This window comes from Plectrocnemia conspersa, unplaced genomic scaffold (genome assembly GCF_051122295.1).
Source record: "Plectrocnemia conspersa isolate PC_06_02 unplaced genomic scaffold, ASM5112229v1 ptg000002l, whole genome shotgun sequence".
NCBI lineage: Eukaryota > Metazoa > Arthropoda > Insecta > Trichoptera > Polycentropodidae > Plectrocnemia > Plectrocnemia conspersa.
In genome coordinates this window covers 17,027,351-17,054,646 of record NW_028277166.1, presented here as the reverse complement: position 1 = coordinate 17,054,646, position 27,296 = coordinate 17,027,351, and the positions used below count along the sequence as shown (strand labels likewise).

At 31.3% G+C, this 27,296-nt stretch overlaps 1 protein-coding gene across 20 annotated transcripts in view; it reads right to left on the bottom strand.

The window, feature by feature from the left end:
- Positions 1 to 27,296, bottom strand: part of OtopLa (proton channel otopetrin-like a) — a 60,344-nt gene that overhangs the window by 8,680 nt on the left and 24,368 nt on the right. For 18 of the 20 annotated variants that reach the window (XM_088205273.1, XM_088205270.1, XM_088205275.1 and 15 more), the window contains exons 2-5: positions 16,968 to 17,132; positions 15,216 to 15,382; positions 1,982 to 2,166; positions 1,665 to 1,909 (exon numbers count right to left, since the gene is read on the bottom strand). In XM_088205273.1, the coding sequence (XP_088061399.1) occupies positions 1,665 to 1,909; positions 1,982 to 2,166; positions 15,216 to 15,382; positions 16,968 to 17,111 (741 nt within the window). In that variant the 5' untranslated portion in view covers positions 17,112 to 17,132. Of the gene's footprint in view, positions 1 to 1,664; positions 1,910 to 1,981; positions 2,167 to 4,023; positions 4,486 to 15,215; positions 15,383 to 16,967; positions 17,133 to 27,296 lie in introns of those variants that run through there. The other 2 variants (XM_088205272.1, XM_088205276.1) reach the window with 2 other exon arrangements.

The following is a 27,296-nucleotide window of genomic DNA, read 5'->3' as shown; positions in this document are numbered from 1 at the left end:
TTGAATAATTATAAGTAGATAAGATTTTTTTTCACATTTAATTTGGACTCTGGAAGATGCTGATTTGACTCTATGAAAGATGAAAGGTTGATCTTATTGAGTTGAAGAGTAAAGCTTTGCTTTACAAAAAAATCAATTAGAGTGCATTAAAATAATTGCATACCATGATTGTTAAGCTTTAATTACATTTATCTACATTTTGAACTTTCGTAAGAATAGAAATACCAGATATTATATACGCAGTCATGTAATGAAGGGTATATGAGGATATACGCCGTATTCCTTAAAATAGCGTATACCCTCTAGTTGAATCAAAATATTCCAGCACCAGACAAAAAATCAACAATATCACAGAGTGCGTTACCGTATACTCTCTGCAAACTTTACGACTACAGTGCTGAATATAAGCTTAACATTACCTAAGATTACCATTCGAATAACTACTCTAACTAGCAGTAAACAGCAAGTGAGATACATTTCCTTTCGCTCACTCGCGTGTTAAGTGACAAGAGTGAGTGAGAGATAAGGGCGTGCGTTACATGCGTTCCGCATGCCCACTTCTATTCACACACTCTTGTCACTTAACACGCGAACAAGCGAAATGGAATGTATCTCACCGTACGCGCCTGGTAAACAGCAACATCTGTTCATTGTATTTGTGTGTTAATTTCAGAGCATATACATTTTTTAATCCAAGGCCTAACTAGTGATCATATGACTTATCTAAATCGAATTTTGCATAGTTACTCTTTAAGACCCTATCCAAATATAGGTCACTCCCACCTCTCATCGATCTTCCCTTTCCCATGGATATACAAGTATATTGTATTAAACAATTTTCCAAAAATTCGCTCAGATTCACTCTAGGATCATGAGGATAATTTATTCAACTTAAGAAAAGGATATGTTCTCAAATAGAGAATGACAGCCTATTTATAAAATACTATAAGGAATACTTGAGCGATGTATGAACGACAAAGGTTCTTGTTGTTGGAAAAGAATTGGCTTATGTTTCTTTGGCACATGCCGTAGTCCGATAATCAGCTTTAAATTAATCTTAAAAAGTGTCTAGTACCATTAAAATCGGAAAGTAACTTTTAACACAGTTTATATCAGATAAAACGTGGATACTTTGCCTTTAACAATAGCCTTTACCCAACAAAATATTTTGATGGTTAAAGCTCAAGTAAAAATATTTTGATGGTTAAAGTTTATTTACTATTAAAAACAAAATTGTCACGTAATACCATAGTCTATATCTATTGCTCACTTTACGTACTTTTCGATCGTCGATCTTGAAACAACCCGATCCGTTGATGACATCAAATAATTATAAGCGTAAAAGCACAAATTTAGTAATTGTTTTAACGCGTTTAGTGACTTTGACTAATTCATTTGCGATATACAACATCAAAACATAAAGAAATGCTAGAGCTAGACATAACAACATAGATATAAAATGAAATTTATAAAAGCATTATTTATATTCATATTATAATAAAGATACATTTAAGGTGCTGCTCAAAAAATGTGATAAATAAATAAAATCTTATATGAATCTATAGATCGAATTTAATAACTGTGCATGTAAAAGGATGATTCAACATTCAATATAAAATATATTACAATTTTAAAATGAGTTAAAATAATAGGCGATATATTACCTGGAATTGGCTCTGTTTCTTTGACTCTTTCGATGGCTTCTCTTTACCGCCATCCTTGTCTTTGTCTTTCTTTCCTTCTTTCTTAGCGTCCTTTCCGTCTTTGGCATCTTTCTCTTTCTCCTTTTCCTTGTCTTTCTTCTTGTCCTTCTCCTTTTCCTTGTCCTTTTCCTTTTCCTTCTTGGGTTTCTTCTCCGGCGGTGGAGGCTTTGGCTTCGGCGGACTTCCACCACTGCAGCAAGTGCTCTCTGTTTAAAATTAAAACTAATTAATAATCTCTTTCTTGATTTTAAATTTGATATTTATCATATTACACCGACCTTGTAGTAGGAAGCAGAAGACGTATAGCAAGAACAATATGCTCATGCCGTAGAGGTACGAGAAGAATCCTTCATAGTAATATAATGGTAGGTTGTGCGTTATGACATCGCTGATGACATAAGCAATGCAGATGACAACTAAAAGCTTGGCATAGATGAAACTCATGATGATGAAGAGTGAAGTTCTGAAAGTAACATGAAAGTAACGTTAAAAATAAATAATTGTGCTTAAATAATAAAAAAAATGTGTTATATTTTTCCACTTATCAAAATTATTAAATTATTTTAAAAAAACAATGGGAAATATCAACAGTCAATTTTTCTATTTCAGGCATAAGAGTGAAGATTGAATATCTCTGTATTTTTATATAAATTGCTTACTATATATTATACAGTATTTATGTATATAATAAATCTTTTTTAGATTGAATATTTTATAGGTTGATTTAAAAACACCACGCGGAAGAAACATACTTAGTCATTTTACACTGAAAAGCTTTATGTGATTATTTAAGTTAAATAATGAATAATATTTTTATAGAAATAATGAAACAGTATTACAAAAAAATATACAGCAGTAACAGTGGCGCACTTAAGGGTGGCCTATGTCATATACTAATTGTTATAAACAAAAATAAAAAATCTGATATTTTTTTATATTTGAAAAAATCATAACTTTTATTATAAATATTATTATTTGTAATTACTTTTACTAATAATAATAATAAAAACTTGTATTTATACAATTTTTATTAATCTTATGAATTAGTTTTTCTAATTGCATCATTAACCTTTAGAATAGCTATTTATATATGAACAAATGTGTGTCAAGTGGCGCACTTAAAAATAGCCCGCATTGTCTTCAATCAATTTATTCGCGGTAAAATCATGTATTTCAAATTTATGTTTTTAAATAACATTTTTGCATAAATAAATATGATTTTACATATGTCGTATAAGGAAGAATGGGATTCTTCGAAAAAGTGACACAATAAAATTTAGGTGAAAATGTGTTTATCATTTGGGCTAAAACTATCCAACTGATATCGATGAAAATTTCAGTAAAGTGTGTTTGGATAGTGAGAGCTTTTGGTATAAATCCAACTGGATATTTGAAAAATAGATAATTGTGAATAAGTGTATATGATTAAGCACGTATATGAGAATTTTGTCTTACTAACTAGTTGTGCTCAATTTTATTTTATTATAATAAAAAAATCATAAATCTGAATCATTTAAAAAAACTGTTTTAGGTAAAAAAAATATTGCTAATACGCTTAAAGCAAAATCAAAAATCTATTTAAAACAGATATTTCTATCTTTTTTTATGTTGGGAATTATATATGATCAATCATAAGTATGCACATACATATATACTGAGAAGTTTGCTAATTTCAAACCTTTTACGTTGTAAATTTAATAAAAAAATGTTTAAAAAACAGTATTGTCATATGCAAGTAATTAGGTATGAAAAAAAATGTTTCTCATTTATATTTACTTAAAGGCGGAAATATATATGTACATATATTAAATCAGAATATGTACATATTTCGACTTAATATATGTATATATTTCCGGTGTCGTTTGAAAACATTTTTACCTAAAATTAGTAATTTTAATTTATCATTATTAAATATTCTTAATTTCTCAAAATAAGACATACTAAATTAAACGTTTTCATGATTCCTGAAAAAATCAACTTTAGATTTTGAACGTTTAATATATTGAATCAGACGTTTAATCTTTGAATAAGTTAACATCTTTCATCTATGTAGCATATTAAATAATAAATGTTAGATTTATTTTAAAATTAATATTTTATGAGATGAAAGCGAATAAAACCGTTTCTTCCGCGTGAATTTATCTAGTGTTGGCGCACTTATAAGTAGCCCGCATCCCTTTTCGATCGATACAAACACATCCACCATGAAGAGGCGGGGCGCTCAAAAGTATCCCGCAGCTTTCCTATCTCTTTCGCCGGCTTATCGATCGGCGTCGAGCGGAAAATCGGCGGGAAACTCTCGCCTTTTTTCCGGTGATACCTTTTGGCCGGCTTCGGCTGCACTCCCTTTAGCTCCATCTCCTTGTTGGCCGAGTTGTTCTTTTCGGCTATAGCTATGTCGCTGCCCTGCTGGCGATGCTGCTGAGACACGGGCAGCGTGGCCATGTTGTCTATGGATTCCATGTCTACCGTGGCCACCCTGACCTCCGGGGCCGGCTCGGGATGCTTTTCTTTCCCCATTTTTAGCAATTCGGATAGACGATGGGGGTCGTATCACATGCGGGAGATTAGAGGTGTTTTGTGGAGCGTTTCGGCGAGGAGTTCACAAAGGGACCGGCCGGGATGTGGTGCGGATGGTGGATCCCGGAGAGGCACCGCTCGAAAAGACGCCGGTGGCGGGGCGCGGCGCTTCCCGGGCGACGGCGCACCGGGAACAGAGGGCGGGACGATCACGTGACGGTACAGGGGTGGCGCGTGAAATGCCTTCCTGTTTTGGTTTTATCTCAGGAAAAATATAGAAAAAATAACTGTCTTAAGTCTTCATTAAAGCGCTTAATGTGTCGTGAATTATCGGATATCATGGCGAAAATATCCAAAATTTTTTCAATGAGCGTTCAAATTGACATCGCATTTTTTATTCGCCAAGTATCAGTTGCTCAAGATAATTATCAAAAATATATTTCATTGAATTCAAAAGTTGATCAGTAAAAATATTGTTTCGCGTCCAATGTATCTCTCAAAAAAATTCTACTGAACCTCAAAATTAAGTAGACTCCAGGAGAACACGCTCCCTGTGAACACTATCCCCGACAACACGCACCACTCCTTGAGAGAACGAACTACGTCACATGGTACGGTATGGCCTCGGATCATTACATTAGTTTCGCTTGCTCTCACACCACGTGTATTCGATTCATTCTGTATCATTGTCTGTATGTTCATCTCTAACTGCCGTCCGATATGGGCTTGGGTCCCGAGCTCTGAATGATACAGCTTTATTGTAAGACAAATTTAACCACGATTTAAATCCTTGTTGTTCTAAAAGAGTTTTAAAGTCAATATCTAAAATAGTAAAAATATTTACTGGTGTTTATTTGATTAAACTTTAACATGTTTATTTGGGAAGCGTGGGTTTGAAAAGGTTGCTGTACGAAAGGTATGGATGTACGAAATATATATTAATGTAAAAGTATTATGGGAACTACATAAATGCCCTCTTTTGTGGGGATATTATTCTTGAAACTCGAGTTAATTACAATATTTCTTTGTTACGAAACGGTAACGGGAAACAATATATCACCGGAAGACAAATAGCACCGTAAGGCTACAACATTCCCGTTACACAATTCAAATTAAGAGATATCCAGCAAGCAAATGACACTTTATAAAGGCGTATACTTATTTCGTTGTTCTAAGAAGCGAGTGAAATGATTGACTGAATGATCGCTGCATGATTGTGATTAGTCAGCAAGCTTTGCAGTATGAATACTTTAGTCTGGACTCAAATGAGGAGAGGGTAGTTACGTGGCAGGCACCGTGGCGCTCGCTACGTGTAAAGGATCAATTATGAATAGACCAGTTAACAGTGATTGAAATTGTCACACTTCTGTATATAAGTCATGGATCAACACACCATAATATTATGCACAAAGTGTCTGCTACCATAACTACTAATAATATACTACTAATTCCCTGCATTTTTGCAACATTTTCAAGCAGAATATAGCGGTTTCTTATAAAAGGTAGACAGTACTTGCTGCTTGACGAATTTTCAGAAATATTGAATAGTGTCACTTTTTCGACGAATCCAATATCGGGAGTTTTAATATTATATCTCGATATTTAAAGGAGAAAAAAATATTGCACGTTTTCCGGAAAAGCACACCACCCTTGGATTTTCCCGTAAAGGAGCTCACAGCATCCGCGATTGGTCGATAGAGCTCTCTGGCAGGGGCGGCGCGCGCTCACAGCCGACCCAGTGACCCCGTGTGACCCCGCGGCCCGCGTGCCAACGATGCACCTGCACTGTCCGCTGCAACACTATTTGATGCATCTCTCAAGTTCATATCCGGAAGAGTCGTTGACCGAAATAATTTATTCACGTCCACATTACATGTCCAGACAAAAAATGGTACAAGTCAAACTTTCGTCAAAACTACGATCTATAAATGGGGGGGATGTTTACTAATTCAGATAAAATGCATAAGTTTATAAAGCATATATAATATTAAGAGTAATATTTTTATGTGTAACTATATGTAAAGTATAATACATTATTAAATCAAATTTTAGGTACATTTGAACTCTCAAAACTGGCTCTAATATATGTATATATTTATGAATTTTTAAATTGAAAAAATTGTAGTTAGTTTTGTGATAGTTTCTTGACTCGATACAGAGAATGTAATACTAGACGCATTATTATTTTGTGAAGTTATGTACTATCATTAGTATCTCTGCAAAGTTTGTCGTTAATCCGGTAATTTGTGAGTTGTGTGGAATTTTTAGAAATAAAGTGTTCATCAACATTTTTAAAAGCAAAAAAATATAACACCGCACAGTGATCAAATACTTGCACAAAAATATAATAACACCGAAGCAGGAACATATTTTTCTACATACACAATAATCAAAAAGTGTATAGCAGATTTTAAACATAGGAAGGAAATATGGACATTGCAGCAGAAGGTCTATCACTTGAGAAAGCATACATTTGATTAATGATATAGTCATGATAGATCGGCGAATCAAGGTTCGAGAAAAAGTAGATGTTGTGGGTGTTTAATATGAACGAGTTCATAATATTATGAGCAACGAGTAAACGGAGAAAGAGGAAGATTTCCCTCAAGATGGAAGGACAATTGAATTATTTACATGACTTCCATTAAATCTGTGGCATGTTGAGAGTTGATGGTGAATCATATAGTATAAATCAAGCGTTGATTCTAAATTACGATCTTCACAAGATTCAATAAGCAATATCCAATCGTATATACTATTATATAATAAACAAGACACGCTAGATGTTTCACATAAAATCATGTCATTTACTTCGCACTGTTTTACTTTCATCAAGTTATCGATTTCCATGTTATCGTTGTTTGAGTAAACGTGGGAAAAGCTTTTTTACAAAAGAGTAGGTCGTTCTCTGTGTGTTAAATGATTCCATAATTTAATAGCCCGTAGTACAATGGTTTTGCGAGCTTTTTAAATAAGTTCACGTGCTTTTATTATGTAACGTGTTTACGCTCGGCGTGTGATGTATGAAAAAAAATGTGAATGTGGCATTTTACCCGTAAAAGGATAGATAACCGAATCCATACATTCCTTTGAAATCCGAGCGAAAACCAAACATGTGTGTGTTATATAATTCGAGTTGGCCAAACTTATTGAAAATGCGTAGAAATGGAGAGAATCGCTGAAGATATGCCGAATTTTGTTTTCCAGTCAAATCACATTATACAATATGTTTAAAATTACTTCTTATCCGTGATATAAAATCAACAAAGTTAATTTAATCGATAAGTAAAAGTAATATAACAGTTGATCTGTCCTGAACAAACTGTCAGCGTGATTATTTATATATGATAAAAGGCAAGTTATGAATTATTATTATTGTGCAGCAATTTTTGAACAATAATACAATATAAAATCTCTAAAGATCGGATTGATTGCCGGATTTCAGACTTCGTTAAGCAAGGTTGACGTGGAGAGGGAAGCGGCTGCCTTCTCGGTATTTTAAGTCTCGGTTGGCGGTTGGCGTTGCTTGGTGCGAATTCGGTTGAAATCGGAAGTATTTAGTTACATTATTGGTGGTAATTATTGACGTGCGCCAATTGCGACGATTGGGAGGCGGAATTAAATTTGCTTATTTCCATCGTCTTTCTTATAAAAATAGCTGCGTGACCGCTGGAGTTTGAACAAGTGAAGATTTGGCAACACTGAACTTTTAATACTTGTCGACAAGTCGTAAATACTAATAGCATTTTTATTTATTGCGCTTTTACCGCGGATATACAACAATATGTTAATATTGGGCGAATACGACTCTTTAAATGCATTTTTTTAAATTTTATGGGGGGAGGGGAGGGGTCTTCATACATTAATGCCAAAAAATTAGTGTATGAAGAAAATATATCTCGTGACTAAATAATTGTGTTATTAATTTGAACTATTATACGGATAACCTAATTGCACTTCTGTCTCGTAACGTTAATCACACATATGTAAGTACCGTCGAAAAACAACTCTTTGTTAATAATAAGACGTGCGCTAGCTAGACAATACATTCTACCCTGCGTATAATACAATTGCTCTACTACCCATATCATAGCGTTTATCATTCAAGACGTAAATATTTCGTAGGTGTGTCTAAAAAGCGATGCAATTGGCTCACACACATCCTCATCTGCGATTCGTGAGAACTGTGTCGATCCAGCATTATTAAATATATGACACTTGGTCACAGAGAGGAGACGCGGTGAGAGACGCAGAAGGGAGATGACACGAAATCACAGTAGCAGAGGCGAGGCAATAGACCAAATCGACACGAGATACATCAGTGGATCATCCAGAAAACATCACAACATTCCCAACCGCTCTACCGAAATCACAGCCGACAATATATAACTCGAAAAGTCAGTGAAGACTCTTTGATTTCCATGACCTGCCATTTCAACTCTACCGTCTGATAGCGGAATCTACATTTCTCTATATATGTATTTAAAATAAACTGTTACCAGCTTTTCTAGCGTTTATTTGGCTGCAAAGTCACTCCCAAGTGTCATTGAACATAAATAACCCTACACGATTATGCCTCTTATCATGTACTAAAAAATATCGACTTTGAATAATAATAGTTGCCATTAAATTTACTAAGGAATAAAATATAGTTTATTAGTAGCAATAATAAGAACGATTTAAATGATAACTATTGCGGTTTGTGCTACTAAAAACAATAAAAGAAATTTTTGATTTCCGGCAACGATGATATTTATATCTCGCGAGAATATTCCCATACATTTCATTATCTAAAAGATGGAAAATGGTAGCTGAAGATATGTTTTATTGTTAAGAATGAAAAAATACAATGGATGTAAATTTTATATTGTTAATTTGAAGTAGAGTGAAGTTACAAGACGCTTTAACTGTACCTGATGAAAAAAGGTCGGGCCATAAAGCGCCGCCAGAGTGTGCACGCTCTTTTATTAATATTACGAAACACCTTGGCATATCGACACTACCACATCGGTAGTGTCAGAGTGGATACAGAAGGGTCTAATGCAGGGTGGATGGTACGCAAGGGAGGCTGGTTGGTAACGCTTCTCTGGTATCGATCCGATGCGATAGGAGCTTACGAAAGCTCCTCGTTTCCTACCTAAAAGGGGTGTAGGAGCTTTACTCCAAGTGCATTCTAAATGCATTTAAATATCGCTATAATGTCATAAGAACACATATAAAACTTTAAGTTTCAAATGCAATTTAGAACATGTGGTTTAGAGTGCTAGATAAGTGTCGTTAAATATTTTTTGTTTCTTGTGTGTGTTGAAAAAGTAATATTATATTTTATTTGGGTTTAAGATAAAAACGCGTGTTTCAGTATATCTATAAATGTCATTTTAAAATTTAGGGATCCTTTTCGTTAATGGTTATGATTATATCTTCAAGATACATTTAAAACGAATATTCCGTTCCTCACAGACAAGATTGTTATCAGCCCATTGCGGTGAAGCTTTCAGTGATAATGGAGTTACTTACTCGATATTTTGATGTAAGATATTTATAGAATCTGTATTAGATAGGCAATATTTTTAACTAAAAGTGAAACCTAGTTTGAAATAAAAATACAATTATCGAAAAAATTCATGTAGTTTAAGAAGCACATGGGGATAAAAATATTATTGCCTTCATTTCCTGGAATAAACATCAAATGTGATTTCCAAGAAAATACAGGTAAACAGGCTTTCTGAAATGATTTTTTGCTTTTTGATAATTCCTACGTATTATTATTGAAAAGGCATAAATTAATTTATTAGAGCCAGTCTGAAGATTTGTTGTGCTTTGATGTTTATTATTAATAAGAAAATAATATTAATAATGTTTATCGATTACTTATTGTTACATATTATAATATCCATAGATTATTTTACGACCCCTCTTCCAATAATTTGAAGATTTGATTAGCAACGAATAGAATCATTATCTTGGATGCCGCGTAATGGAATAATTTTCGATATTTTTCTAATAGAAATAAGTTTTAAATATATATTTTTTATATTTTAATAGTCATGGGTGAAATAAATACAAATCATATTTAATATTATTAATGCGCTTGTGCAAAAAGTGAGTTCATTTAAATAAATAATTACGTATGATATTATTTATCACAAATTGTGTAACTATGAGTATACATACAAACATATATATAAATATGTCTAACGTCCTTCCCAGTTCTCCATCGACTAGCCAATGCGATGCTTTAGGGTGGAAACAGACTATTTGTTATTGTCTAGTATAGATATAGTTAGACTTTCTCTGCGTAATGATGTTAATAGACAGAGTCAAATAGACAGTACCAGTTTATTTTATGGACATACATAGAAAAATGTAGATGCCGCTATCATGTGATGGAAGTTGAAGTGGTAGCTTTTGGAAGTGGGATAGTCTAGCGTTTAAATTTTAAGAGTAGTTTTTTTTGACGGCACTATTGAGTGATTTTTCGTCTCGGGACGAATGATTAAAGTCCGTCCAATATTGTCAATAATTACGCAATTGTTTGGTCACGGGATCTCTCTTTCATTTTTATGCGATACTTTTTATTTGTTTGAATTGGTCGTTAGAATAACCTCTAAATTATAATAAATTGTGCAGGTGGTTGAAACCCCACAGCTAATTCGAAATTTTGTAATGACAATGCTGTAATTACATTAAATATATAATCTCTGGCACTAGTTCGGTGGATATATGCAACGTATAACTTTGTATTTGGCATCGACCGTCGTATTGTTCAAGTATTTTTGCAAATGCTTTTAAGCCATATAATAAAGGTTCGCCCAGAAAAGATATTTGTATAAAGCCGACAAGTTTGTTCATATAAAACACATATATTAATTAGTTTTATAAGCTTTCAAGTCAATTAATTGTTATCGCAACATAAAAAAACATTATGTTTGAAGACCTAATAAGTCGAGAGTATTTCACTTCATTTAGGGATATAAAATATTTTTATCTAATAATTATTAGCCACGAGTAGGGATTCCAATCCCGGGCCAAAATTTTGATCCCGGGATTTCGGTATTGCAATTAGTCGATCCCGGGATCCCGGGACCAGTCCCGGGATAATTTTCATGCTATTTTATCGATAAAAATAATTTAAAATGAATAATACAATATATTTTTACATCTGTTTTTTATAACGTACAATGTATAAAGTACATATAATTTTAGTCTTGGGCTTAAAATAGAAAATAATATAATAAAAATAAAAAAGGGAAGGTCTTATATATTTATTTGAGAAGATAAAAAATTAACTTTTGACAATGTATGTACATATGTACATTCATAGACACAATTAATGGAAAACATTATTTTGAATACAACTCACGAAGTAACATCAAAGCATCAAGCGTTTCATCATTTAGCCTTGATCTGATTTTGGTTCCTAAGCAGCCTGCTGCTGAAAAAGCACGTTCAGACTCACAGCCTCAAAGATTCACAGATGACACGTGCAACTCGCGCAAGTTTGTACACGAAATATAACGATGTTGTCAATAATAATTCGATTGTGCTTGATAATCAACCAATCCGAAAAGTTCGGGATTATGTTTTATAATCCCGGGACTCATCGGGTATTGAAAATCGTTCGGGATCCCGGGATCCCGGGATTCGGGATCCCGGGATTGGAATCCCTAGCCACGAGTATACACAAGTAATTAAAATTATATAACCCATTTAGGTAAATTAATATGAAAAAAATTAAATGATATCAATCAATAAATATACAATTAATCGCGAAGCTTTTGTAAACTTTTCTTCTATAAACACACTTCATTACCATTAAATATAATACATTTAACTAAATAAATTAGGGTAATAAGTAAGGTTTGTTACTTAATTATACTTCCAATTTATAAACATTCGGCAACTTATATGAAAGAAAGAAAAATATAGATTTTAACTGTTTAAATCTGTCTTAAATCAACATTAAAAACTGCAACATCCATATACTTTACTTTAGTAATGTTTGTGGAAAAAACATCTTAAACTTATCTAAGCATAATCATTAATACAAAATAATTTATACACGTAGTCTAACTATTCCATATACTCTGCTATAAACTATTTTTCACCACAGACTTTTAGAGCCGTCAAATGTGTTTCATTAGCTTTTACGGCACGTTTACGTAATTATTTCAGCACTTTATATGTTAATTTTCAACTTTTTGTATTCAATCGACCAAATATTAACGTTCTTCGGGCGCATATAAACACATATTTTGAACCTACAATCCACTAAAGCTATAAACTGATTATTTCATCTAAAAATAATAAAGCCATAATCTAATATTTTTAAAGATTAGCTATTAAGCTAAATAAATTAATAAAATAAAATAAATAATATTAAGCCAGTGTGGTCATTAAAAAAACTTCAATTGCAGTTAACGATTACTGCTCGAAACGCAGTTAAATTAACTGCACGCGATCTTATTGCGGCTAGAGCGCGCATTTCAAGCTTTCGTCAGCTAGTTATTTTAATGATGAGAATTTTTTCTCAGACGGATCAAGATCCATCGTGTCGCACGATTGTCACACATGTGTGACATGCAATTGCACTTAATGTGAACACAAAGCGCAATTGCTCGGTCAAACGGCGCCATATAGTCTACTGAAAATGGTAACACAATACGACTTTGCTGGCAATCGTCAATCTACCACGATAAAAAGGAGGTTAAATGCATAATGGCGTCCGAGGCGTTAAACGATCTTTGATCGTTATTTAATTACTATGTTTTTATTTATACGATTGCTATTTAACTTTCTCTAAAGAAATATCACATGTGATATTTGAACGAACGTTTGGAATTCATTGAAAGTTATGTTGCTGTGTATTATATTATACGATTTGAACTTTTGAAGCTTATAGATACACCACCTGCTGTTTGATGAGCTTTTAATGCTTGTTGTGGTAGTTGAATGATAAATAAATTTATTTATGGTTTTCACTGTCGTTTACTACATTGTAGGTTTACTTGCATGGTACATGATTCGATTTAGGGGCACACCTTAAAAATAATTTTATTTCTATATTAAATTTTAATTAAAAGCTCGCTTTTTTAAGTAAAGCATAATAAATGTGTACCTCGTATGAATAATAATAGTGAATATAATTACTACAGCTTAATATAATTTTTATTACTGAAGAATTAACCCAAGCAGCTTCTTTTATACTATTATTTTTAATACATAGATCACAACTATATTTGTATGTATAATACAATATAATAAATATTTCATTAATAAAGCTTTGGATATTTGGCTACAAATAGAGTTTGATAATATTAATACATTTAATCATAAATGAAAGATTTCTTATACTGATAGAATATTCATATTATATATTGTGTATCTTTACATAATAATATAAAGTTGCTGATGGACTAATTCGATATTTTTTAAATTTAACGCCAAGAAATATATTTATTTTTTAATCAGTATTTTTATCTTCAACATTTTCCAAATTTAATAAAATGCTTAGTCCTATTAATTATATTTTTCAATTGATTTTCTTGAAATGCTTATCATTTCTCGTAACGATATCCGTTATAAGCATTGGTGTATGATATCAAATCTCCCTTCATATGAGATATCTCATTATAGATATGGAATACTATCGGGAGCTTTATAAGACCACTGCGCCTATTCAATACCACACAACCCGTTGGAAATCTTTCATGTGTTGGACATAGCCGGAAATGTAATTGAATGACTCGAATTACTTTTTAGAAAAGATGCATTGTGATACAGTAGAACGGATGCGGGACAGACTACAAATCCAATATCGAACTGTCACACGGTTTATGGTGTAGATATGTCTATCTAGATATGTAAATAAACACACCCAGATAGATCACTATAAAATAGATAAACGATGTAAACATATTATAGTTTCTCTGGCAAATAAACATATCTAAATTATTTATTAAAAAAATAATTAAATACTTCATTGTATTGAAATCACAATACTAATAAGACCATTGTGTTTATTTGACTATTTATAATCGTATCGATTCATGAATTGAAATGCAACGATCCAAATCGGTTGAAAAATTTACTCTTGACTCTAGATTTTAGATAACTAGTTTTGTTAGTCATCGCCATTTTGGTAACACTTGTAGGAGTGAACTAATAATAAAATCACGATACTTGCAAATAAATACATGCTATTCATATCTGAAGTGTCAGAAATAAAAAAAAGGCGTTTATAAAGCGATCTAAAATATCAATGATAAAATTCCGTTTTCCTTGTATTCAAATATGTTTTTGCCTTTGTATATATTGTAAATTTATAGTATTTTAATTTAACTTAACTGTTAATTCTGTAATTATTGAAAATACTGTTAGAACAACGCAAACAGTTGTTCTTAATTAAAATCAAATCCACTGCAACTCATTATACTCAAGTGGATTCTTAAAGAAAGGCAGCTGTTGAAATATAATATCTATAAATATAGACGAGCTTTCTTGTTTCTTTTAGTTGTGTACATTTTTGGTATGGATTAATTTATTAGTCAAGAAAATGTTTTATTCAATATTGAACTACTTGGTATTGAGCATTATATTTTTAGAAATCTCTTCTAGAACACATCGCTGCTAAATTTATGAGGCGTCATGGAAAACCAGCAATGGAACAAGACTAGAAATGCCTTATAAGAAAAAGTTACAAACCAGCTGCAATTTCTAATGACCTTCGGATGAAATACACTTCTCTCGACCGATCGAGATAATGTCTTCGAAGCGGATCATGACTGATCATAAAGAATTTTGATAAGAGCTACATCTCATAAGAATTCCGCCAGCTCACGTTCCTGGCGAGAGAGCTCGAAGATCGCGGAGATACCTAGTACTGCTTTTTTATTTAATAAAACAGTTATGCTCGCAAACGTTTTGATAAGTGAAATGATAAAAATAATATGAGATGACTTTTTAAATAACGTTTTTCAATGTTATACTCACTTTGCATTCTTTGGATAGTGCTTGAAGCCCGTGCATGTTTCAGAAGGACACTGATGATGACACTCGTCGATTCCTGTATCTCTGGGAACTAGAGGAGTGCATACGTGTGCATGAGAATGTGGAGTGTGTGTGGGGCTCGTGTGTGATCCATATCCGTCGGAGTTCAGCTGAAAAATATAAATAAGACGAGATTAGTTAAAGTATACAGAGTTATAATTATCATGGATCTATGTTTTGCCTTTTTTAGAGGCGTAAACTACCATATATTATTTTACTATGCTTTGAAAGTACTGCATGGACTAGTCGCATCTAATTATATCTCCGCAGCCATTTATTTAAAATTATCTTATTGCTAAAATATATTAAGCAGTTTCATCATCATTCACAAATGACAATTTTTTATTTCATACAATGTTATCAATGCTATTTTTTGGATGACGATAGCATTTTCCAGCTTGCCTCTTACCACTTATGATATACGAAAAACATGTAGTTAGTCAATTAGTGCTGGTAATTTTTTTTTTCTTGCGTTAAGAGTAGTGACTTGCTTAAGCGTATGACTGATTTAAGAACAATTTGGTTTATTAACTTTCGGTTATTTTCATTAATAGATAATAAAAAGTAAAATAATATAATTCTTTAAATTTTTAAGGTAAGTCTAAGTCGTTGACTAATACTTTGAAAAACCTAGGTTCGAATCCCATATGTTTCATAATTTCTATCGTGTCTGGGAGATCTGGGAGATTTATATTATTTTAATTTTGATCAAATATATATGCTTAGATTTTCCTAATCTCATGGAGGAAAATCATAATAAAAAAATAAAATAAATATAATTAATTTACACACTGATTTCAGTCTGGTGTTTCAATACTTACTTCTAGGTATTGAGTGTGTTCACACCGTTGTAACGCATTGGGCTAACCACTGTCACGTTACGACGGAAGATTTACAATAAATAAATAAATATTAATATAAAAACACTGGAGTTAGTTGCTAGTGAAATAATTAATGGTTTTGAAATGTTATTATCATATATGTATATGTATGTATATTATAAATATATGTTACTAATACTCATCATGACATTAGCTATTTAATAAAATACTAAATATAATATACATTACGATCTTGCTTAAATTTGGCACTAATATATGTATATTTATTTTCCACGGGTAATATAAAACTATTGATAGCTTTGCACTACTTTTATTTATCAGTACAATATATTACTTTTATAGAAAATTAGAGAAGGTCACGATTTACTTTACTAAAACTGAGACTAAACAAAGAATTTATAAAATATGACATTAACAGGACCATAATGATTAAAATATATTATAAAAAAACTGCCCGATCTTAATGGTTCTTCAATACCATATATTTAGTCAAATATTTTTTATTTATGATATAGTCCATGATTCAGAATATCAACTATCGTACTACAGATCTCCATCTTTTCTATAGCTTTAAAACTTCTTCAAAAGTTTCAGAAGCACTTCCTTTTAAGATCCAAGATCCCACGCGCTGACATAATCGTTCTTGATCACTGAATTGAAATATATGATAATGTGGACGATTACCGTCCGTCTCGCACCATAAGGATCTAAATATAGATTGCGGTCAGGAGTTAGGTGAGGAGGAGCGGTGATGGTTAAAACAACTGGATCGGCAAATATTGCATTAAGGAAGCGACAGGAAATGGGTCGAACGTGACAATTGGGTCATCGAATTGGATAAGTATGTGTATACCTTGACTATGGTGCCGACTTGGGGATCCGGGGTGACCTCCAGCACCTCCTTGTTGGAGTCTATGGTCTCCATCATGACCATCTCTGTCGGTTTATCGCCCAAGAGTCGCTCCTTCATCTCGTGGATGTAGGGGCAGCGTTGCATGGCTCACAATAAGTTGGGCACCTGGAATTAATTAAAAAAATATTTTTAATACAGTAATAGAATGATTTACGTAACACGAGAAATTCGGAAAAACAAGTTAGATAATAACAAAGCAATCCATTTGGAACTTTATGGGTTTCTTTAAACGTTACGTAAACAAATGTAGTCGATACAATTGTTTTTATAAAATGTATTTAAACCCAACATATTTTTCACCTTGATTTTTGGAAAAAAATAACATATTTTTATAATAGTTACATAAGTATTTACTAAATCCATTTGCTGAATCCTTACAATGAAACCAGTTTTATAAAAAATAATAATGTTTATAAAAATAAATTGGGTGTTTAAATTGGATAATATTATGTGAATATTTTTCGAGAATTCTCATGTATATTTTTTTTTTAGTTAAAATTGAATTTATATAAATATTTTTATATATGGTTTTACAGTGTTGTTTTTAGACGATTTTTAAGATTAATTTCTGTATTGGATATATTAAATTTTATACCATATGATGATAGTCATTTTATTTTTATTTAAAGATGGAGTTAATAATTTACAATTTAAGGTTCTATGTTCCAAATTAGTTCTTGTTTAGAAGTACAATTTCAGAGTCTGAATTAAATATATGTCATATTTTTATATCTTAAGTATTTTACCAATGAACAATACATACGAGTTACTCGAACCCGCAACTACATACAATTATCTAAATTGCTTTAGATTGCAGATAATATAGTGCAACAAAAAATAGTTGCTCATAAACATTTGTTCTGCCCATTGGCACGTAGGTATCAAACGCGTTGCTCTTAGTAGTTGATTACGAGATCTTTTTATGACCGGTTATGGCCAGATAAGCCGAGAGCTATATGGCTTAACGAGAAATCGATATTTGTAGAACAGGGGTGCCTTTTTTGTGTACACTCGTGACTAGTGCAACCTGACACCAGTGCGTGATTGAATCGATCTCGATGACCGATGTGTAACTACTGGCACCATGGGAATTTGGACGATAAAACATCTAAATCATGGGTTCTTAATGTGTAAGTAACATCACCCTCAGAGAAATCTCTCAACTATAAATTTTTATATCTGTATCATACAAGATCGTCAAATATCAAAGATAATGAGATCCAGTGAGAATTACTTGAAATTCGAATTAACACATTAACATGTATTCGAAAAACATTTGTGTGCAAGTTTTGGTTACGATAACATAGGTGTACGATCTACTTAACTTCAAAAACATTTTATAAAAATAAACTTGAGAATTCTGAATTACTAGGCTTGTGAAGTAGGTAGTTAAAACTTGTCCCTTTAGAATTACTTACAACTTATCCCTTTAGAATTTAGTATTGAAATATCTAATTAGTGTATCTAAGATTCACTACAGTATCTTCTAAATTTACAAATCTTGCAATTGATCAGTATGTGTTATCAGGAGCAGAATATAGTTATATCGAAAAGTATTGTATAAAGCTTTTTTACTTTGTTAATCTATTATATATTAATAAGTTATTTATCTTATAACATTACAAACATCTGGATTATAATATATTTTGCTAAGTAATTCGGTATAAGCTTATTTTACGGGATGTTTGCATCATTGCTATGATGTGATAATGACTATTCCTGTGTGTGATAGGAACGCTATTATATAAACGCATTCTGGGCTCAAGACTTGACATTGCGATTATTTTAGACAGTTTACTCACAGGCATGACTAAATGTGTGTTGATAGATATCATTCTCGGTAATGGATCGAATATAGTTTTGCTCTGACCCACTGATCCAGAAATACGAAAACATCTGGTAAGTAAACAAAGTTCCCAAAAAAGTAAGTATTGAATAGAGCTAGATTTGATAAATCAATGATTACGCACAGAATACTATAAAAAACACGATATTTGTAATTAAAATACTAATGACAGACTATCATGAATCACTTAGAGACTTTTATTGTAATCCCTGATGACATGCATGTAACCTGCATTATAATAACATAACACTGGTTCGATGCCCTTCCAGTTAATTATACGCTTCAACCAGTTTGATCCAAAATACAATGCCCGATTGTTTTGTGGCTTGACAGTAAGATTTATATTAAGGCTATAAGCACTAAATCAAAATGATGGTTTACCATAACATGTAAGTGATTTTCTATATATTATCTGAGTGAACCGTCTTACTTATTTTTAATTTGTAGTATTGCAGTGTAATCTCAGAAATAATCTCAAAAATATATCCTAATTCAACTTTCTTGTAACAAAGAAGAGCTCCCTTAGGAGCACTTAAATATTTGATTATGACTATATGTAAGCTAGGTACATGCAATGGAATTAAATTATTCTGTAAATCAGTGTTGCTCTTTTTATCACTAAGATTTATATGTTATTATTTTTTTCCTTGCAGGGTTACGTATTTTATTACTTTGGGTAAAATTATTAGTTATTGAAAAATATAATTATATCTAATGCCTGCACTACACTCTCTGGAAGTTGTCCGAACCGAAGTTACAACTGAAGTCGGCCGAGACCTACGACTTCGAGTAAGCGACCACACTGTCGCAAATTTCATATGCCGCATATTTGCGCGCAATCAAAAAATGTGCCAAATAATCGCAATTTTTAAATTGTCATATTATTAAAATTACGCTACTGATAATTATAAAAGTTTGTGTGGGCACTCACTAATACAATATCAGTGAAAACTTTTCGGTCGTAAATATTCAATTTGCGCAAAATCTTTGTCGGATTATGCAAAATGCCATAAGGCATAAAAATGATACTTTAGAATACGAACACCACATCTGTGACTATCCTAGAATTTGTCGCCATCGATTCTAAATAAGAATTCGTTATGGTGTGACATTAATATAAACCGATCTAGGAAAATACCTAAGGATATTCGAAACGATTTTTTTAACAAAATCAAATACCCCTAATTATTTTTTAATTATTTAATTTAATATGAAAAAAAATATAATAAAGATATCTGTTAGAAGAATATACTATCAAAAATATAATTAATCCCTTTTGGTGCCCTAAAATATTCAAAGATATCAGTAAGAGTCTGTTGAAGTTCCCGATAAGCATGTGGTATTAAAACTTGACCACGTGACCACGATGCAACGCTCGACGTGCGCGTTGACTATAGGACTCCTACACGCATACTGAAATTGAAGCGAGTTACTAGTTCTATCTCAGATTGCGAAAAATCATATCATTATCTCTCTCACTCTCGTCACTTAACATGCGAGAGAGCGAAAGGAAGTATCTCAACGCTCGCGCTCGAAAAAGCAGCTCCGACTACGGTTTCTTTGACTTCGGTCTGTTTGCCGACAATGTTCGGAAGCGCTCGAAGCTGGCCAAGTCGACTGAATTACCCCCACTTTACCTCTCATTCTTGGTAACCTCGGACAACTTCCGAGAGATTTTAGAGCGGACAGAACTCAACCGAAGTAACCCACAACCTTGGCCAGCTTCCAGAGAGTGTAGTTCAGGCATAAAGCCTTAATAAGTTGTTGGTAATTTTATTATAGTATTTGTATGACTAATTACACTGAATAAAAAAATGTCGTGATGATTAAATGTAAAATTATGCGCTGAAAGTTAATATTTTTTAACATTATTAAATGACAAATAAGTCATTCCATATTTTTGATAAAAATATATAATCCATTGTAGGGGTTTCAACAATAGCATTAAAAATCATAAAAACGACAATGGCTTGTCTAGCAAAAATATATGTAAAAAATCGTCAGGACACCCAGAACTGCACAATAGCCAAACTGCACAAAAGCCACAAAAACTCATTCACCCATTTTCTTCAAAGGTTTCGAAATAAAAAAACACACTAATAGTATCGCATAGAATAAGCATTGCTTGAACTATCCTTTGTAATTATCGGACAGGCACCCAACTACATGTCTTGAAAACAGCTTTCACAAAATGGGATGATTTAGAGGTGGAGCTAAAAATTAATGTGATTGGCTCTTAATTTGCATCAGCTGTTTTGTCGAAGGACCATTATACAAGGTACACGAATCGCCCGACGATCACTAGAGACGCGTATTTTGAACATCTATTTTTTATGATTTTCATATTTTGATTTTAATATTATCATATATTATAGCATATTGAAAAATTCTCTTTGTGCAATCAAAATCAAAATAGTCAAATTTTTAAAATAAAATAAAAAAATAGTCGTTTTTAATTACAGAAACGACATTTATTTTGAGATTACCTAATATATACAATATTATATAAATTATATTGTCAATTTCAAAACTGTCGATTTGTAGAAAAAAGCATGAATAAAAAATAACTAAAATCATTAGGTCATCACTAAACACTAATAATAATGTGTTTTGAATGCCAAAAAATAGCGATGGCCTTGATAAAATAACTTGTTTTATATTATAATACAATTATAAAAACAAGCTTGAGCATCTTTCTAAATGCAATTAAAACACATTTAGTGACTTTTAGCATAAACGACTAATAGTAAACTCGATGCAGCTACCGTTATTTAATCCCATATTAAATTTGATGAAAATCGTATAACAGTACTACTATTTATATACTAAATATTCATATTATTATCTTGAAATATATTCACTTTATCTGATTAATAGTATAAAATAATAATTCATTATAAAACCCTAATTAATTCTATTTAATATTGGTTATGACGTGTGACTATATATTTTTATGATACAATTTTAATTCAGTATATTTGTAGATTTGTTAAGTGTTCTTTTTTTCTATACAGAAACTTGGCAAAAAAAAGCAACAGCGGAAATTCTGTGGTGCTAAGCAAGCGTGAATAATCTCTGAATCACGACTTAATAAATACGAAGATGAATGGCAGAAAAGAAAACAATTTATATATTACATACGGTACGAATAATCCGCCATGACACATGTGAAAACGTTATCGGGTCAATCAACACTTCGTTACGTAAACGATATAACGTAAACATTTAACGAAATTCGGACAATAAATAATTTGATCTGATTTGTGATGTTTTATTTTACAGTACAACGAACGCCTTTCAACACAATCTTTATGCTTTATGTTATATTTATGAATCATTATATAAAAATGAACCAAGTAAGTTCATTTATCATATCGCTAATGACATATCGAAGTCAGATTTGGAATAGAAAATAAATAAAAATAGCAGCGTTACATTATATTATTAATTATTCATAGAACCGAAAATATATTTTTCTGTAATATCACCATTGTAATTTAAGTGGTTGTGTTTTTTTTCATTGTACCCCGATTTTTTCCTCCATAATTTCTCAAATTCTTTGAAAAAAGAATAGAACTTTTAGTTTATGATATAATTTTGGTGTACATACTTACTTAGTAATACACATATATGTATATGAATATAGCTTAGAACTACAATACTGAATATTCCACTTAACCTTTCATATTTGACAGCCGATACATTGTTGCTTGGCAATCAAGGGGTTAATAATTATTATTCTCTGTATATTTCATCACCAACATATGATTTCTTTTATTTATACAATTGAATTTATTATCACTCCTTAACGTTAAACGAAATTGAGAAGATATTTAATTATTTTATATAACTGCCTAAATTAATTCATCACATTTAGCTTAATCGACATAACGTGTTTATATATAATTTACCATATTACAGCAGTCAAACATATATAAATCTAAAAATTTATTTAACGTATTATAGTCGAAAACGGGTATAAAAATAGATAAAACGGAGCCCGTTTCTAGTCAAAAGCTTTCAAGTCACGCAGACCATTGATCCAGACTATGTGAATATTGTGAAAAGGCAAAAGAACCCTTGGATCCATCAACATCCCAGCACCAGGGAGAGAATTCAAGCGGTCTGTAGTGACAAAATTGATTGTTTCCACGTCGAGGGTCAGGCGCGGGCAACCATTTTTCACAATTAACCGATCGGAAATGTTAGCGCGGTTACTATGGCTCGTGGGAGTCAGGATGTTGACCAAACAATGGAACATGTAAAAAATAACATATTTTGTAAACTGTTAGTTATATTATAACTACCAAATTGATTGGTTATATTGTTTTTTTTATATATATTTTCAGACTTATTGAATTAATTTGTTTTTATATTTGACCCTTTGAAACATCCATGAAAATTATAATATTATAGTAATATTAAAAAATGTACGAAACACGATGCCCGACATTGATTATTATATAATTATTATCTTATCATGATTCTACAATAATTCGAAAGATATTTCTGAATTTAATAAAGAAATAGTTATAAACAAATATATTTTTTTATACAAAATGTATATAAAAACATTTATAGATAACTTCCGAGCGCAAAGCGCAAAATATGAACGCATATATCGAAGGAGCCACAAGTAGGCCTAGATTCTAGTTTATTCAAAATACACGAAGACCCTAAGATAACAACATGTTAACTGTCAACAATGTCAAAATTGAGTTACGATATCTACAAGTTTTAAATGCACTTACGTTGCTAGAAAACGGTTAGAGTATGCATAACCAATTAATTAAAAATATGTTAACTACACTTTTATGTAGAAACTAAACATATAATTTGCATTACACTACATATTTTTTGTTTTACTGTAGAAAATTACTTCAGAAATAAATAGTGTTGTTCTGTTCCCAAAATTTGTGGAAAAATTAGTTTTGTCATGAATATATTTGACCAACAAACAATGATATCCTTATTATATTTAAGTTTATGTTACGCACGTCCCACATAAAAGTATTTGTAGCGATCAATGCAATTAACTTGTAGAAAATCCGTTAAAATAATCATACAAACTACCGGATTTTTGTCTCTTGAATTTGCAGAGAACGGCGTTTTAGCGGTCTGACTAAAAGGAATCTTCTTTATAAAAGAAATAACGATCAAACAATATATATTGTGAACGGCAGATATGCATGCTTTTAAAGATAACCATTACAAATGAGTGATAGTACGACTTATCATTTCTGGACATGTGCAATCAGGAACAATTTCACTCGCTCAATAGCTAGAGTATACTATGATGTTTATTAAATAAAAACAGAAAATTCAGTTCTGCCCTAAGTCATCTAAATTGATCAAGGAGTTAGGGAAAATAGGATCGTGGATCGCTATTCAATTATTTGATCCTTTGTAATGTTGCCAAAAAAAAATCATCTCCACTTTAACCTCGCAACTTGGAATACATGAGAGTCGAGCAAAACTCACATTCAGTGGAGTTTACGCCAAATCGACACAGTCCAAATAAAGCAACCGCTTTTACTTCAATCGACTACTACTACGACGTAGCAACTACGTAAATCAACAACACATATCATAATACATTAACTATATTTTATACAAATTGCAACTGTTATAACTTAAAAATAATATGTAATTTAAAACTAAAAATAAACTCGATATAATACATACTTTTAAGTTTATCTTATGTTTGTAGCAAAAATATATTGCAATACAGTGAAAGTGTAGTAAGATATATCAATCACAAATAGTCCAAAAAATTATAGAATTAATAAAAAAAATCGACTTTAACCGAAAACTATTATTATATAATCATTTAATGTAATTTTTAAATAGTTGTATAATTTTATTTATTTCATCTTTTTGGCAAAATCTCGTCGTACATTGTTATATTTTAACACTTTTCATTGAAACATATGGTATTTTAATTTGACTTTTTCAATTTTCCATTCATCTAATATAAGAGCAATATTAGGAAATTAATTACAACAAAAAAATATGTAATTGTGTATATGTATTATGCTTTTAGATTCAATCGGTAGATAAATAAACTTAAACATATCCAGTTCTTAAGATCATGAGATAAAACTAATCTAATAAAACTTTCTCCGTATGTATGCCATGAAAGAGTAAACATACTGTTTAACCCGCCGTTGGTCGCGCGAGTGTTGCATACGCCGTTGGTCGCGCCTGAGCGAATAGCCGCCTCTCAGTTTTTTCTGTTTTTAAGTTTAAATATTGAATATTTATTATTTTTTTTATTTTTGGTTTATTTTAGTGTTGAATATATAAAATAAATGAATTCTTTAAAACTTTTATTTATATAACGAAAGCAGAAAAATAAAATAATAAATATTTTAAAAGTAAAATATAATTTTTTTAGATATATGCCTAAAACTTTAAAAATAACATGAAAAAATATATATTATTTTTGATCTTGATTACTTGAATACCTAGTTATGCAATCTGGACATAATGCCGATGAATGTTCTTTGCATATTGGGTTATAGCACATGTGGCATTTGATGGTGATTTTGCGATTTTTTTCCTAGGGCAAAAATTACATTTTGGACGATTCTATTCACTTGGTTCTGGGTGTTGAATTATCGTAGTGTCAGGTTTCTCTCCTAAATACTGCTATATTTTTATTTGCAAATTTTGCGATAAATTTGTTTAATTTTTTAAATTATTTAAAGAAACAAAAAAAAATTCAAAAAAGTTTTTTTATACTATGTAAATTAAAAACATAATAATAATAACAAAAAAGTAAATAATAATAAAAAGAAACTACCAAAAAACAAAATTTCCAGCACGAATCTAACCCGTGTAAATAACGTTCTCTCTCGATCCTTGATATAACACAACTAATACGCAAAACCAAATGTATATCAAATTAGTAAACACGTGTTTGAGCCTGCAATATTGAAGAAAACATAATTCTTGAAAAGTAGAGGGACCCGCAAGTTAATATGCTTCATACAAAAAAAACGGCATCAAAAAAACCGATAGGGTGAGCGCTGCGCCGCCGTGCGACCAACGGCGGGTTAATAGATTTATATGATTTAAAACAAAAATGAGCAAATATCAACTTAACTAACTATATTTTAAAACAATTACGTATAATGTGAAAAATTGCAGTTACACTTCTTATGAACTTTGATATCGATCCATTAAAATAAAATTTAATATTATTTTCTCAATCATAAACGTGCTCTTCAAAAACATTATTTGCTTTCGATTAGTATTATAAGAAATTTTATGTGTATTTCAATTGAAATAGTTTTGATATTAAAGTAATAAAATACTAATAAAATATTATATTAAAAATCTTAAAATAAAAACCTGATAAACCAAGCATTAAATAACGTTTCAACCGGCATCAATTTATAGCTTAGAACGCGTTATATTTTTGATGTAACTATGTAAATATTTTTTCAATAAAACTTCTGTACTCATTTGTAAATTCAGAAGCGTTGCTGAACATTAAGCAGCGGTTCGTTAGAACTTATAAATAAATTTTATTTAATATGAATGAAATAGATATAAAAGGTTCATCATCTGCGATTTTTAGTGGCCACTCGACGTGAATATAGAATAATCGCCTACGAAGATAAAAGGAGTTTATTTTCGGCACAAAAGAGATTCTGGGGACAAAAGATTATTTAGTTGACCGACTCATTTCGGTTCACGATAATATGTCGATAGTAATATTTTAATTAACGTCGAATTTAAAGAAATTCAAAAATTACTTGTACCGATTTTTATATAAACGTTGCAGAAATATTTTTTCTTTTGAATTCTATTTTCTGTCTCGATGCTTCATGTTTTTTTAGTTAAGATTAGATTTTAATCTAATACATATTTGTTTCTGAGAAAATACATTGGGTTCTGGCACTCATCTATTATATATATATAATGCATATATACATATATATGTGTTGGAATATTATTAATAAACATTTGACAACCGTTTCAACATTTGCAACAGATGCTAAAACGCAATGTTATCATCGTTAAAAGTTAACGAGAGCAATCTTTTTCTTAAACTTATAACCTGCACATGGCAAGAAAATCAATAAATCATATTTACTGCACACCGTTTACGAGGTGCTGTTAATATTGAATGTTATAAGTTATAAATATGACTGGTTTATACTTTACGACCGTGTCATGGACTAGGAGAATAGCGTCAAAGTTAGATCGTCAATGTAAAATTTTAACTGAATAATTTAACACTATATAAATATACATAACCGAACCAAGTTTTACCAATTTTTAAATAAGGATACTAAACATTACTAGTCGTAATTTGATGAACATATAATATTTGGATGGAATCAATCAAACACTTGACTGGTAGAAGTTTGTCCAGATAGCCAAATAAAGACAACGTAATTGACAATATAATC